Here is a 16,794-nt window from a genome sequence, read left to right as displayed (position 1 = left end):
TAGCTCATAGGCCCATTATGATGAAAGATAGACACGTGGGATGTGATTTTTGATAAAGAAGAAGCAGTTCTAGATAAGACTCATGATTCAATAGCAAGGCCACAAATAAAATGGAAAGACGACATCAATAATGAAAAGTAAAAATAGAAAAAAATGACAGACTACACTAGATATCTTAATGAATAAGGCTTAAAATTAAAAAACAAAGAAGAAGCTTCAATATTTAACTATGAATATATATATCTGCAGGTGTACGTAGAGCCACCTTCTCCCGTGGAACTGAAGCCGGATCCTGAAGTTCTCCGGGAGGTGCAGAAGTCTCCAGGCCACACGGTGCACCGGCGGCAGGCTATCAGGACCAGCTCGCTGAATCTGGGGAAGGATGGACAGAAGTGAGTTTAAAATCTCCAACCCCCTTGTGTTTTTGCATCAAAAATTACTTAATTACTTATACATACATACATAAAATCACGCCTCTTTCCCGGAGGGGTTGGCAGAGACTACCTCTTTCCACTTGCCACGATTTCTGCATACTATCTTCGCTTCATCCACATTCATAACTCTCTTCATGCAAGCTCGGCGGTTTCGGGTACTTTTGACCTGACCCTTTACCAGGACGTCCTTAATTAGCTATTAGAGTGAATATGTATATATTTTTTGTCAATGAATGAATAAGTAACGTTAGAAGGTAAATTTCGCACTGAAATTACTTTGTTCATACATACATTCATATAGTCACGTCTATATCCCTTGTGGGGTAGACAGAACCAGTCAGTCAGTCAAACAGTTTTTAAAAGACTGACGTTCAGCTATTTGGCTTAATGATAGAATTGAGATTCTAATAGTGACAGGTTGCTAGCCCATCGCCTAAAAAACCCTACCCTTAAACGACATCCATGGGAAAAAGATGGAGTCGCCCTATTCTTTTTTGTATTGGTGCCGGGAACCACACGGCACCTTTATTAGTCCTGGAAGTAGTCTATAGGATTGTTACAATCTAGCCCAAAGCTATGGCCGCTAGTTACATCACATTTTTAACCACATAAGACTTTTCGCCGAGCTTGTATGAAGAGAGTTATGAATGTGGACGAAGCGAAAGAAGTATGCAGAGATCGTGGCAAGTGGAAAGAGGTAGTCTCTGCCTACCCCTCCGGGAAAGAGGCGTGATTTTATGTATGTATGTATGTATGTAAGACTTTTCTCCATATCTATTCAACTACGAGAATCTTAGTTTAAGAATTTTCAACTTTTTTCCCCGTCGGGATCCTTCGGAACGAAAGCTTGTAGTTTTCATAATAAATTCCACGTGTACATCACAAACATCGATATGAATAAACTGAAAGCAGCGCTCACATTATGCCAGTTGTTTGAATTAATATTCAAATTAAGTTGGAGTTGGTGCCGTGTGGTTCCCGGCACTATTACAAAAAAGAATAGGACCACTCCATCTCTTTCCCATGGATGTCGTAAAAGGCGACTAAGGGATAGGCTTATAAACTTAGGAATTCTCTTTTAGGCGATGGGCTAGCAACCTGTCACTATTTGAATCTCGGTTCTATCATTAAGCCAAATAGCTGAACGTGGCCATTCAGTCTTTTCAAGACTGTTGGCTCTGTCTACCCCGCAAGGGATATAGACGTGACCATATGTATGTATGTAAATTAAGTTGATACTCTAAGATCGAAAATCTAAATCTATATATAATTTTTATTCTCAAGAAATACAAAAAAATCTAAATACAATTCAAAGTGTGAAACTCTGTAAATATTCAAGAATAATAATTATTAAATTTTTTAAATTGATTTATCAATCATCACCTCTCTGGCGTTAAACGTCCTTACCTCTTTAATAATACCGGATAGCTAAGCCTGAGGTGTTCCTATGACTAGAATACTGAGCTGTGTATGTCAAGTTGTAACATCAACTAATTTTGCAGGAGAATCTTAAACATTGGATCATAGTAAGCAATTAAAAGTATATACAAACAGCTAACAGGCTTACAAACTTGGGATTCTTTTTAGGCGATGGGTTAGTAACCTGTCACTATTTAAATCTCAATTCTATCATTGAGCTAAATAGCTGAACGTGGCCATTCAGTCTTTCCATGACTGTTGGCTCTGTCTACCCCGCAAGGGATATAGACGTGTGTACAAACAGCTAAGATCCAGACAGCCATGAAACTTCGTTTATCATCATAATCTCTAACCGGGGATCAAACTCGGGACTTTTGATTCAGAACCAATGTAGGAAGTAAAGTTACAAAGTAAGTTATTCCTACAGAAGATAGAAGGAGAAAAGAGGATAAAAATAATCAGTTTAAAATTACTAAATTGTTGAACATAAAATAAAAATATTTTACAATAAATTACAATAATTTAATTAAATTATCACTATTTGAATCTCAATTCTATCATTAAGCCAAATAGTTGAACGTGGTCATTCAGTCTTTTCAAGCCTATTGGCTCTGTCTACCCCGCAAGGGATATAGACGTGACCATATGTATGTATGTAGGTATGTATCACAATAAAATTATACCTATATCCGATATTTTTCTTAACCAACAAAACAATGGCAACCGTTACTATGGCGTATACCAAGAAGGTTGCCTAAAACCAATACCAATCACTGCCTCAAATAGAATAGAATATACTGACTATACTACTTGACAAATGTAAACACGTCTAGCTACAAAACTTTATTACAAGTGTTGATAGAACTGTTACGAACACTACCCAAAGTTATCCCTAGGGACAAGACGGGACGGGACGTGACGAGACGTGAATGTGACAGAAAGTTTTAATAGTCATTACTCCCAGAACACTCTATTGAGTTAAAAAGAAAAATGTCGACAATGGTTCAAACTTTATTTAACCCTTTTGCCTTGGCTTAAAAAAAAAATACAGTAATATTTTGAGCTAGACAATTCAGAGAAATTCTTACATACATATAGTCACGTCTGTATCCCCTACGAGATGTTAGAGAAAGCTAACAGTCTTGGAGAGACTGAAATGCCACGTTTAGCTGTATAGCTTTATGATGGAATTGGGATTCAAATATTGACAGGTTTCTAGCACATCATCTACAAAGGAATCCCAAGTTAAGCCATTTAGCCCATTCCTTAGTCGTCTTTTACGACATCCATGAAAAGATATGGAGTGATTCTATTCTAAAGTGCCAGATAACACAAACATTCTTCTTCTTTTACCATTACTAACCAATACGTCAATAATATAATCTTATATTATGCCGAATTGTATCACGAATGTAGAATTAGCAAAACAGAACGAACTCATCAGCAGTCTGATGAGTTCGATAACTTGTCTAAAACTAACGGGAATGTCTGTTTGAAATCAGCAATTAGCCAGCAATTACTGAACGCGGCTTCATTAGCGGCGACTGATGTCCTAATGACTGCAGATTATGGAAACCAAAAGATATGTTTTGTGTGCGATGAGATTTTAGCTGAAAGTAATCAAAGTGAATTTGATAAATTTAAATTTTTATTTTCAGGATATTTTCCCAGTTACACTCTCCGCCATTTTGGTTCAAGGGCTAAAGTTCGCTTTCTGACTTTGCTCTTTTTTCTTTGTGACTTAAATAATGGAACAATTTATCCCTAAGAATGATTGTATAATATAAACTCTGGTCGATTACTCAGGAAATACGCATTTATTTAGTTTATCTAGATGATTGCTTTTGTCATTTTGTCCCTCGTCTCCTCCTTTCTCTGGTCTAACGAACTTGTCTAGGCAGGTCAAACTGCTCAATGAAATCGAAACTTTACGACAAACCATCGTAATAATTTCTTTATCGTCCCGTGTTATTAACAAGCAGCATCGAAATAAATAATTAAAAAATCTGAAAAAAAATCTATATTTAATTCTATGTGCAGTGACAAAATAATAGTTGGTGAATCACAAAAATACAAACATATCATCCAGGTAAACATACAATCTTTATAATTAAGTGCTACACAGAGAGAACTTTAAAAGTTACTAAAATCATGCATAAATTTATTTATTAAAAAAATTGTCAGCGATATAATTGAGCAGCCCAAGAATTTTGGATTAGATATGATCCGAAACGCTGGTAAAAGCAAACTGTTTCCTCATTCAATGAAACAAAACCAGCGTTGTTATTACAAAGAAGCCTTTGTCCTCTTGTGGTCATACAAATTTAGCATAAAGTGGCAAGACCTTATAGAACAGAAACAATGAAGAGTCAGCTTTTAGAAAGACGATTAAGGTCAGTAGTTGCAGTCAACATATTTGGCTTTGTGATGTTTATTCGCAACCGTTTTGGCTACATCTCGTTATAGTTTGACGTTATTCTAAAATGTAGTTGGAAAAACACATTTATTAAGCTTTCGCTCCCGTGGGAATATCTTTAATGCAGATAATTTACGACCGCTTTTGTATGCGGCAGTAAGTCAGTTGTTTTGACTGTATATTGACAGATAAGGAAGGCGGCCACATAATTACTTAAATTCTTTTTCACATATCTATTTACAAAACTTTTTAGTGAATCTTCAATTTATTTTATGTTGAAATGTGTTATTCTTTATTCTTCGTTCGTCTATCTATAAGTACTATTGATTGAATCTACTTGGCACACGTTTTTTTTTTCAATATCTACCAGGCCATCGCTGAAAAGATTTTTTATTATACAAAAAATTTATTAGTTCTAACCATAAATAGCGATTATGATTTAAGTAATATACCTTACTCAGTAACTTACCTTAGCGAAGCTCGGTGTCCCAAAAAGTGCTTAAGAAGACTTAAAAAATTCTGATTAAAATCTTAATAGCACTAATCATGCCGTCAATATCCACCAATAAATGAATAACAATAACGCTTTATTTCAAGATTTCGTGACCGCAGCTTGAAGAGAGATAAGTCAGCGTCTCGGAGCTCAGACCTCAACAGCAGTCCTAACTCGGCGGGGTCCCGCTCCCACGATGGTGATCAAGACGACGATGATGATAGCCTCGATATTAAGACCAAAAAGTAAGTTGATGATCTAACAGTACAGTTAGAAACGAAGACAACAATTTAGTTCCATGACCAAAGAGCAATGGATAATAGTTGAAGGTCGTGAAATGTGTATAAATGGTTAAAAAGTTGTTGAACCTTTATTAATTGCAATTGTCTATCACATGTTAGTGTGGCAGAATCTGCAATCAATATGAAATCAATCAAACACATTAACAATTATACTTTAGAAAATAATAATCGATTTTCTAATGGGATTTTCTTTTTCGTCCCCAGAAATAATATTCAGAGGTGGTATTCATTTAGAACGAGCGCACTGAATGGAGGTCCCAAAGCGAACAACACTCTGCAGGCTGTGACAAACCAGAACGACCCCGAAGCATACAGTAAGTAGAGAAATATATACATTACAATATTATCGTCCGGTAACTATTAGATAAAACCAATAATAGGTGCTACTTAATCTATAAAAATTGGTAGCATGGCACTTCTACGAACCAAACAAGTTTTTAGTCTGCTAGGACTCGATATATGTACAATTAAAAATACTTGAAATTTTTGAAATTATTCACTGTTTCTGTATTATTTGATTGACAAACACAGTGGAGAGTGTGATATATAATCACGTCTATATCCCTTGCGATAGGCCACGTTCAGCTGTTTGGCTTTAAGATAGAATTGAGATTCAAATAGTGACAGTTTGCTAGCCCATAGTCTACCCCTTAGTCGCCTATTACGACATCCATGGGAGAGAGATGGAGTGGTCCTATTCTTTTTTTCTATTGGAACCATACGGCACTGCCAGGAACCACACGGCACTACGAAATTAACGAAATTAACCTCCTCTAATTAATTTTTCAGTAACACTATTCAACTGTGATATATTAATGCTTATTTTTCTTAACTTCTGAACAGTGTCAAGACCGATGGCCTCGTTATCTTGTGGGCAGCTACACATTCTAAGAAAACTCGCGTTACTTCGACTAACAGCGTGTATGGAGAGGTATTGCCCATCGCACAAGTCCGGCTGGAATTGGGAACTTCCCAAGCTCATAAGGAAGATTAAGACGCCAGATTATAAAGGTAAGAACAAACCTGGATACAAGTTTTACCCTCAGTGTAATAAATTTTACCAGTGTACTATTAAAAACGATGTGAATGAATAAACAATAATGTTAGTTTCGTTAAACTAAAGTTCTAACGTACAAAAATTTATAGTTTAAAAAACTTTGTAAATTGGACGATAAAACTCTTGTAGATATCAAAATTTAGAACTTCCTTTAATTATGTACATTCTATTTATTTCTTAATAACGCTATCATATATTCCCGCTTCGTATGTTTCAGACAAAACGGTATTTGGCGTACCGCTAACCATCTCACTTCAAAGGACTGGTCATTCTTTGCCGAAGCCAATACAGAGCGCTTTGAATTGGTTGAAGAATAATGCTTTAGATCAGGTAAAGTTGCTTTGTTCTCTTTATTGGCAGTTATATGTAGTATTCTATTAAACCATGTAGAAGAAAAAAAATAAATAATATTTTGGTACAAAATAAGAAACACAACTACATAAGTATAAAAAATAAACAAAGTAGATCGGTGTACCTCTGAATCGTAGATCTCTAAAAATTCTTAAATTTATTCTCTATGACATTTGAATTAACGACCGAAAAAAACTTGCAAACTGTCGTTCAATCTATTTCCCAATATAAAACTATATCGTCTAAATAAACTATTATGTAGCTACGAGATATTGCGCTATAATTATGGACAAAAAGTCACCAGGACAACATTTTCTATAACAGCAGATTGTAAACATGAGAAAAGTTTACTACTTTGAATAAAGATACATTTTTATTATACTAGCAAACCATACTTAACTCAATTTGACTGGCAGATGGGAATCTTCAGAAAGGCCGGCGTAAAGTCGAGGATAGCGAAACTCCGACAAACGGTGGAAGCGGCGGGCGCCGCGAACGCTGCGTTTGCGATCGAAAACATCAACACAACGGACCCCGAGCATTCCAGCTTGACCTTCGACGGCAGTCAAGCGCACGACGTCGCGGATATGGTGAAACAGTACTTCAGAGAGTTGCCTGATGCGCTGCTCACTAACAAGCTCAGTGAGACCTTCATTGCTATTTTCCAACGTAAGTTTATCAACGGTATTTTCTTTAACTAGGTACTTATTTTTTTTAATGTTTCTTTTGCACTAGTGCACAAATTAGTCATAGCCGTTACAAATATTCAGAAATGAAACATTAAGTAAAGTTATTCGTAACGAGTATTGATCGTGACCTGACCCTCGTGTTTTCTTCTTTTTATAGATGTTCCGGAGCCATTACGACCAGATGCTGTGCAATGTGCTTTACTTCTGCTACCTGAAGAGCATTTAGAAGCATTGCATTCTTTACTGATATTCCTGTCTGAGGTATCTCTATCATCTTTGTTATTTTTTGATCACAACCAGTGTTATTTTAAAGAAAGTAAAATGTTTATACTTAATCTCTTTTTGTACTTAAAAGTAAATAATAACATCTTTTATCCAGGTGGCGGAACATTCGGCTGTGAACCAGATGACAGCCTCCAACCTGGCCGTGTGCCTCGCCCCCACGCTGCTGAGGCTGCACCACGCGCCGCCGCAGACTGGAAGCACCAAGGAAGGAAACTCTAACAGGTAAAGATTGAGATACTTTGAAGATTTGACGGTAGAACTATTCAATTATATGATTGGTTTAATAGATGCAAGGCAGGAGAGTCCCGGACGGACAGACGGAGTTTTACTATACGGCAAAATCAAGTACCAGTAGGCTTACTGTATTTAAACTCAGGCATACACTCTCACCAATAGTGTAACATACGGCCGCAGATACGTCATAGACACGTCCCAAATTATCTTACGAAATGGCAAGTTTTCTGTCACTCACACACATGCATACAATGCCGCCATTACGATGCTTCACTTTCATCATACGCCTCTGCCTCCAACCAGGATGGTGATCGAGAGCGCGGCCGACGCGCGGCAGATCAGCGAGAGCCGCGCGGCGCACGCGTGCCTGGCGCTGCTCATCACGCGGCCGCGGCAGCTGCTGCTGGCGCCCGCCGACATGCTCGCGCGCTGCAAGTTCAACTACTTCGAGGAGAGCGTGCCGGTCAGTGTGCTGGCTGCTAGCTTTGTTAACCAGCCGTAGTTAGGCACGCGCTTCGTCGAAGAGTGTCAAACTAGTTTTTATCTCACGAAAAATGATCGCTCTGTTCTTTAAAGTAATTCTGTGTCCGTTTTGAAGGGCATTCCGTTCTGTTCTTTGAAGCGAACACTAACCTCAAGGGTTATGGCTTTTGGAAAAATACTAGTACATTAGATATAACTTATATTTATTTTATTCAAATGTAAAATAACGTAAAGAGTGCCTGCCTATTTTCTGAATAAATTATTAATTTTGATTGATGATTCTATATCTACAGTAAAACGGGCGCTAGCAGGGCTCTTGCCTTAAGGCGGACAGTCTGTCAATATATATGTGATATTTCATTTATATAATTCGTTGGTATAAACTAAAAGGTTTAATTAATTTTTTTCCCAGGTAGCGTTAGAGGAACTTGGAGGCGATTTCAATCAAGACTGGAAAGGCTTCCAGCAGGCTTGCATCAAAGCATTGCTCAAAGAGGCCAAAGAAAAGTAAGTTTCTCTTTAAACTCATAACACACACGTATCTTATTAAATTTTATATCAAAATATATATATGCGTAGACCATTACACCATGGTTTTCCGAATTCTCTGTATGTGTCTTATAGTGTCTAACTTTTTTCATGCTTTTTAGAGTCTGTGGCCGGTCGGCGAAAAGGTGAGACATCGATGTTAGAGCGTTGTCATAACCTGCCATCGATGTAGACGTGCGAATCTGTTCTCTTTTGGACTTGCACTTGCACTACTGGTATAAAAAGTAGGGGTAATGAATTTTTCTTGGTATCAAATCAGGGAAAAAGTAGGGTTTTGTAATTATCTCGGTCTCTAGGAGAGCTTGCCGTAAATTTAAATCAATATACTCGGCAGCGACTAAAAGCGACTGAATGTTGGACTAAAATATAACAAAAAAAAAAGTCATTTTTAAGGGTTCAGATTGCGTTAGATTTTTTTAATAAATAAGAAAAAAAGGGATAATAAAATATTTTCACAATTTGTATAAATCTTTATTCCCAATTAAATTTTTAAGATCTACTTATCCTAAAATTAAATTTTTAACAACCTAGGTCACTCACGTATCATGTATAACTTAATATTTGTTTTCTATTGTCTAGTTTCAGAGTATTTATTTTTTGTTCTAAGCTCTTCCAGAATTGAACAGATTTGTATCCAAATCATCTACCAAATTGTCTCACACTTCATTCTCATAGTAGCGACACGTGGCCATTAGGTGTTTTATAAACAACACATTGGCGAGAATACTACCTAGTTCGTGGAGGCGAACGGAATACAAAATCGATTAAAAAAAACAGAGGGATGCTCTTTAAATTGAATAAAACATAAAAGTGTAATTTATCTTTATTATTTTTGCATATCGCTCCTTCAATACAAAAGCACCACAAGTCAAAAAATTTCAAAAACGTTATTTTTGCATAAAATGCATCTTAAACGATGAAACTTTAATATTTCGCGAAAACAGCCATTGTTTTATGACTATAAACACCCGTAAACGCACACACGTTAGTTTTGTTTTGTACCGTTTTTGTAACTGAGTTCCGCGAAAAAGTACCATATTGTCAGTTGTCAGCAGTCATTCGGCACAAGCACACGCTTTTTTTGTGTAAAACTACCACATTCCAAACAACTGCTAAAAGACGCGTGAAATCATATATTTAAAAGTGCCACATTCAAAAATAATTACCTTTTGCAGATCACATACACGTAAGTATCTTATCATTTTTATATGCAATAGTACAATGTTTGCAAATTGGTTAGTTTTGAATTAATACATGTGGTATTTGCTCTTATTTTTGTATGCAATACCACCATATTTTGAATTAAGTGAGTTTTGCAAATAAAATTCTTTAAGCTAAAGTATCGTATTTCGAAATATGGCATTTTAGTATTTGAAAGTAATCTCTAAATAGATGTTATTTTTAATTAAAAAGCAATTGTTTAGTTTTAATGCTGCTATTTTGTCTGAAAGTTTTTTATTGTACACTATAAGCTTCAAGTGACAAATCCCACTTTCGTTGAGGGCTATACTTACTCGTTCCATGTAGGTATCGCGCAAGCCGCAGTAGGGTTCAACAACCTACCTACTCACCTTACCTTTTTTTTTGTTCAGCATGACATCAAGAGCGTACCGTATTTTGAACTTGGTACCACCTGAGGAATATGATGCTGATGAGATAGAAGATAGCAAATCATCCGTACCAGATAGTCAATTTGATGTAGATATTCTCAGCTCTGATGAAGAAAACGAAGATATTCCAGAAACGCCATCAAAACACAGAACATTCAATAAACCATCTTTAGTCATCCCAGAAACAGACTCAGACAGTAACTCTTCATCTGATGAATCTTCTAGCTCTTCGAGCAGTTCTAGTTCTTCAAGTAGCTCCAGTTCTACAAATAGCCATAAAGATTTCTCATCCGATGATAGTGTCAAAGATCCTACGTATGAAGATCCATTTATTAAAAAACGCAAAGCCCAGTCAGATTCCGAAGAAGAGCAACAACCACAAGCGCAGTTACCTGGCATTCAAGATTTTCCACAATCATCAGCCGTAGATAACCAGGAGTTATTCAAAATTAATTCACCATTACCTAGAGTTGATGACCAGCCATCTAGCGTTGACGAGCACCCATCTAGCGTAGACGAACAGTCTCCTAGTGTTGTTGCTGTGGGCAACAAAAGAACAAATTCATGCTTGCAATGTACCAATATGCGACTCAAGAATTGCCAAACATCAAGAGTATTACTCATAAGTTCCTTATAAAAGGCCACACACAAAATGAAGGAGACTGTGTTCATTCGGTCATTCAACGTAATATTACTAGAGCATTAAAATCATCTCCAATTTACGTTCCAGACCAGTATATCACTCTCATTAAAACAGCGAAGAAAACTGGAAAGCCTTATACTGTTACTGTAAGAACTGACACATGAGAATTTTTTTGACCTCAAATCTCTGTGTATAGGAAACTACAATATAGATGATAATGGCAATAAATTCAAATGGGCTGATATAAAGATTCTGAAGACAGATAAAGTAAGCAATGGCATATTTTTCTTTAAAACGTCCTACGAAGACGAAGAGTTCAAATCGGTATCTACGTTGAGAAAACGCCGCACGAAGTCGAACCCAGTACCTGATAATAATTTGACTCTAAACCAACTTTACACTGAAAAGCAAAAAAGCATGGGATTTTAAAGCTAATCCAAAAAAATGTCGTGCCAAAATTTTATGAATCTTTTTATAATAATCTCTAAATTCGTGCATAAGTTACTGTTGTGAACTGATTTTTGAACTAAAACAGTTGTCTAATTTTGGTTTTAATATATGTATAAGTTAAGTTTAATTTTATAATAATAGATGGCGTTATCCCGTTTTGAAACGCGATATGGTTTTGTTTTGATACAAAAATAAATAGAAAGGTGATTTTTGAATAAATGTCTTCGTTCCGGGAGTCTGAGTTTCATTCAAGCTGCCTTGGCTCGATATACTCTTGTCTAAGGGTCCTTCGAGCCGGATATATTTTGAAGAATGTGAAGCATTTGGCAGTTTCCTAAGTATAGAGTGAAGCTAGTGGTGTGGAACCAATCCAAAGAAGATCAGGTGCATGAAGCGCCATCTGTCGGCTAGTACAGTGAAGTGCAGTAAGTGAGCAAGAAAAACTGTAAGTACTTTTAATTGTGTAAAGACTTAGAAAATTTCAAGATAGAAGTAGTGGGACTTGTAAAATTTCATAGTGTAGATTCTGGGACTTAGAATAATTCGGTAAAAAGTGACGAGACGAGGAATCTATGCCCGATTTCATAGCGGTGACAAATAAGTCCAAACACTTAGAAAATTTTGATCAATAAAAAACAGAACATAGACAAATTTTGAAAAAATAATTGGTGACATTTATAATTACATCTGTCAATCATGGAGGGCTGTATAAGAGTAATGAAACAATTATTCAGTCAAATAGAAAAGGGAAGAAGTAATTTTAAGAAGGCTCCGAAAGAAAGAATTACTGAATCTTATGTTTTGACGCGATTAGAAAGTTTGGAAACAATTATAGATAAATTCTCTGACAAGCATGAATACATTATAGCTACATATGAAGATACTGAAGGTTATATAGAAAGTGACATATACAATATAGGCTATGAAATGTATTTGAGTTATAAAACCGAGTTGAAATCTGCACTGAAAGCCTTATCACCGAATGTGTCTACCGCGTCATCGAGTTTGAAAGAGAATTCAGACAAGAATAAAGAATCACTTGTAAGATTACCGAAGATTACTATACCAGTTTTCAGTGGCAAGTATACCGAATGGTCGTCTTTCAAGGATTTGTTTACGTCTCTCATCCATAACAACTGTGCACTCGACGACGTTCAGCGACTACATTATCTGAAGACGCAAGTAAGAGGTGAAGCTGAACAGTTAATTAAACACATTCCAATTACGCATGATAACTATAAAAAGTGTTGGGATTTGTTACAAAGTAGATATGATAATAAGAGGTATTTATCTAATTGTATTCTAAAGCGTTTGTTTAACCAAAAGTCCATGAGTTGCGAGTCGGCTCAAGGGTTGAAAGATTTGTTAGATACAACTTCCGATTGTATTCATGAGCTGACTAACTTAGATATTAAAGTCGATACATGGGATGTAATTATAATTTATATTGTAAGTCAGAAATTGGACGCTGATACTAGAAAACAATGGGAAATCCATATTAATAATTGTAGTGTAGATTTACCTTCCTATTGTTTATTCAAAGATTTCATAGAATCACGTTACCGCGCGTTAGAGTTTGTTGAGCCCACTAAAAGTAAGTCTAAGTCATGTCCTAATCATACACAACCTAAAGTCTTGCACACTATTTCAATGTCTACCTGCCCTCATTGTAATGAAAATCATAAGATTTATTCATGTAGTAAGTTTATTAGCGAAGAAATCCCTAGCCGTCAGAATATTGTTAAAAATCTTCAACTTTGTTTCAATTGTCTCGGCAGTGGCCACTCAGCGAAAACCTGTCGTGGTTCTACGAGATGTCGGATCTGCAAGAGAAAGCACCACACACTTCTTCATGGAAACAACTCACCAACAGTAGCGGTAGCTACCGAGCAGGCAGAGACTGAACAAAGTCTACCGGAACCGTCTATTGACATGAACCAGACCACAAGCATTACAAGCCATTTTGTGACAGGAAAGGTTTCAAGCCAAACCTTATTAGCTACAGCCTTGGTAAAGGCTGAGTCAAGAAATGGTTCTCCTCTGATATTAAGAGCTCTGCTGGATCAAGGATCACAAGCATCTTTTATATCGGAAGCAGCCGTACAGTTATTACGGTTGAATAAAGTTGCTGAGAAAATTAGTATTTCAGGATTGGGTGGTGGTCAGAGTGGCTTAACCTCAAAATATGTGGTTAAGGTCACGATTCAGTCACTCTGTGACCCAACCTTTAAGTTGCAAGTGAAGGCTCACGTCCTTCAAACGGTGACTACAGTGTTACCACAAAGGAAGTTCACTCCACCCAGATGGACTGAACTTGGCCGCATCAGTTTGGCTGATCCGCAGTATAATTCGCCTAATAGAATTGATGTTCTCTTAGGCTCCGAGGTGTATTGTGCTATCCTGAAAAGGGGATTGATTAAAAGTCCTAATGATTTGATTATTGCACAGGATACTTACCTTGGATGGGTGTTGTCGGGTCAGGTTGACGGCTATGATAATGAAGAATCTACATGTCACAACATTATAATGAGCTTTCATATCCAGTTAGAAGAGAATGAACTAATCAAGAAATTTTGGGAAATCGAATCTGAACCTAGTTCAAACAAAAAGATATTAACTCAAGAAGAACAGGATTGTGAAGATCATTTCAAAGCTACAACTTGCAGAGATGAGACTGGTCGTTATGTGGTGGAGTTGCCGTTTCGTCCAAATGTTCGTCGAGACTACGGTGATACAAGGTCCGTCACTGTGAAACGTTTGTTTGGTCTAGAAAAGAGATTGGATAAGAATAGCACATTAAAGAAGAATTATTCTGAGGTCATAGATGAATATTTGAAACTTGGTCATATGGAGATTGTTGATGATGAGTCATCAAATATGGAGGGTAAGGTATGGTTACCACATCATGCGGTTGTTCGTATGGATAGAACAACAACAAAAACCAGAGTGGTTTTTAATGCTGCTGATAGAAGCGCTAATGGATTATCCTTAAATGATACATTGAAGGTTGGTCCAACCTTACAAATAGAATTACGCCACTTGATAATGCGTTGGCGTTCACACCCCATATGTCTCACTGCTGATATCATAAAAATGTATCGACAAGTGAACGTAGCTGCAAAACATACCGATTTTCAGCGGATTGTATGGCGATCTGAAGAGGGTATTATACGTGACTATCGTCTTCTGACTGTCACTTTCGGCACTTCATGCGCTCTTTATTTAGCTGTAAAAGCAATGCAACAAGTAGCTGTAGATGAAGGTCGTAATTTCCCGCACGCGGCAAGTAGAGTTCTATCAGATTTCTACATGGACGATCTTCTCACCGGCGCTGAAAATGAAAAAGAAGCGGTTAAGATTTATAAAGAAATGAATGAATTGCTAAACAAAGGTGGATTTCAATTGCAGAAGTGGACATGTAATAAAATAGGAGTACTAGGTGGTACAGAAACAGATACTGAAAGAGAGTTTAAAGAGGATGATGTTACTAAAATTGTAGATATTGCTTGGAATGGCCGCACAGATGAGTTTGGTTATAACATCAAGATTTCTTCTGATGCCCCTGCTCCTGAAACAAAACGCAAAGTGATTAGTGAAATCTGTCGACTATATGATCCACTCGGGTGGATAGCTCCGTGCGTTATTATAGCAAAGATCTTTATCCAGAAGCTATGGATTGCTGGACTGGGCTGGGATGATAAATTGCCAGAGGAGCTGATACAAGAGTGGTCACAATATCGCAAGGAATTACCGAAGCTAGAATTATTTCATATTCCGAGATGGGTCCGCAAGAAGAAAAGTGATATCAAAGTGGAGTTACACAGGTTTAGTGACGCTTCTAATGCAGGCTATGCTGCTGTGATTTATATTCGTTGCGTTACTATGGAAAATGAAGTTTATACTCACCTGGTAACCGCTAAGACGAAAGTAGCACCCATCAAGCAGATATCCATCCCGCGACTTGAGTTGTGCGCTGCTGTTCTAGTTACTAAACTACTTCTGGAAGTATCTGAAACACTGAACATCAATAAGTCAGATATACATGCTTGGACGGACTCTACGATCGTGTTAGCTTGGTTGTCCGACCATCCAAGTCGTTGGAAGAGTTTTGTCGCCAACAGGACTTCAGAAATACTTACCTTAATTAATGCTACGCAGTGGTCGTATGTTTCGACAAAGGAAAATCCTGCCGATTGTGCGTCACGTGGTATGTCACCGTCAGAGTTTCTAGAGAACTCGCTGTGGAAGAATGGTCCAAGCTGGTTACAAAATAGCGAAATTGATTATGTCAAACCACGTTCCATTTGCACCAAGACAGAGTTAGAGAAGCGTCAACTTAAAGCACATACTACTTGTGTCAAAAACTTTGAAGAAATAGAGGATATTTGTTCTAGATTTTCAAGCTTACGGAAACTAATAAGGGTAATAGCTTATTGCAGGAGATTTCTACATCTAAAAAATACCACTTCTGAAGAATCTAAACACTTACCTTATCTTACCGCCAAGGAGATCCAGGAATCACTTACCTGTTGCATACTTCAGCATCAACGTCGTTGGTTTGCCGATGAAATCAGTATGCTTCTGAAAAATAAAAATGATAGTATGAAAAGTAAATTATCTACATTTAATTCGTACATAGGTAAAAATGGATTATTAAGGGTTGGAGGAAGAATAGAAAAATCTGACTTACCTGATTGTAGCAAACACCCGTTTATAGTATCAGGCGAATCACATTTGGCTAAACTCTTAGTAGCCGATGCCCATCATAAACCATTTCATGAAAGACAACAGTTAATCTGTAACCATATTCGTACTAAGTATTGTTCTAAAGAGTATATGTATGATTTCTACAAATATATAAATGGAAAACTAGATCTCTACAACTGAGGTCAGGTGACATAGTATTAGTGTGTGAAGATAAATTGCCACCTACCAAATGGTTATACGGCAAGATCGAAGATGTGCATCCTGGTAAAGATAATTTAACAAGAGTAGTTACATTGCGTTATAAAAATTCTCTTATTCAACGTCCAATTTCAAAACTTTGCCCTTTACCAGTTAATGCTGAACATGATTTGTAAATTTGTCTTTAGAAATTTGTATTTTACATTTTTATCAAGTATATTGTTTGGTTTCCTTTCTCATGTACGTTAAAATGAATTATTATTTTTTGCCAAGTGCTACATAGTGTTTACAGTCCACTACTTAAATGTTACGTGATGACTATTTGATACCTACTTTATGTTTAAAGGAGATAGTTAATTTTGATTTGTAAATTATTTGAACAGCTATTTACTTTTTTTAATAGATTTTGTTTGCTATTGACATGCTTTGTATTAGCCGATGATAGATGCACATACATATGTACATTTAGGATGT

At 36.7% G+C, this 16,794-nt stretch overlaps 2 protein-coding genes across 8 annotated transcripts in view; both read left to right on the top strand.

The window, feature by feature from the left end:
• The window catches only part of LOC106138977 (rho GTPase-activating protein 7), a 269,079-nt gene that overhangs the window by 245,813 nt on the left and 6,472 nt on the right, over positions 1 to 16,794 (top strand). For all 7 annotated transcript variants that reach the window (XM_060949881.1, XM_060949880.1, XM_060949882.1 and 4 more), the window contains 10 exons: positions 250 to 392; positions 4,867 to 5,007; positions 5,269 to 5,378; positions 5,908 to 6,075; positions 6,339 to 6,451; positions 6,889 to 7,141; positions 7,319 to 7,422; positions 7,541 to 7,668; positions 7,984 to 8,143; positions 8,576 to 8,670. In XM_060949881.1, coding sequence (XP_060805864.1) covers positions 250 to 392; positions 4,867 to 5,007; positions 5,269 to 5,378; positions 5,908 to 6,075; positions 6,339 to 6,451; positions 6,889 to 7,141; positions 7,319 to 7,422; positions 7,541 to 7,668; positions 7,984 to 8,143; positions 8,576 to 8,670 — 1,415 coding nt within the window. The remainder of the gene's footprint in view (positions 1 to 249; positions 393 to 4,866; positions 5,008 to 5,268; positions 5,379 to 5,907; positions 6,076 to 6,338; positions 6,452 to 6,888; positions 7,142 to 7,318; positions 7,423 to 7,540; positions 7,669 to 7,983; positions 8,144 to 8,575; positions 8,671 to 16,794) is intronic.
• Positions 9,259 to 11,014, top strand: LOC132902926 (uncharacterized). Its single transcript, XM_060949887.1, has 2 exons — positions 9,259 to 9,898; positions 10,305 to 11,014. Exon 2 carries the CDS (start codon positions 10,306 to 10,308, stop codon positions 10,957 to 10,959), a length of 654 nt encoding a protein of 217 aa, XP_060805870.1. The 5' UTR covers positions 9,259 to 9,898; position 10,305; the 3' UTR covers positions 10,960 to 11,014.

This window comes from Amyelois transitella, chromosome 20 (assembly GCF_032362555.1).
Source record: "Amyelois transitella isolate CPQ chromosome 20, ilAmyTran1.1, whole genome shotgun sequence".
Taxonomy (NCBI): Eukaryota; Metazoa; Arthropoda; class Insecta; order Lepidoptera; family Pyralidae; genus Amyelois; species Amyelois transitella.
Note: the sequence above shows the minus strand (reverse complement) of the source record. Positions and strands in the feature narration are given on the sequence as shown.

Excerpts from the sequence above, each read along its gene's own strand:
- LOC132902926 (XM_060949887.1), top strand. The coding sequence starts at position 10,306 with ATGACATCAAGAGCGTACCGTATTTTGAACTTGGTACCACCTGAGGAA.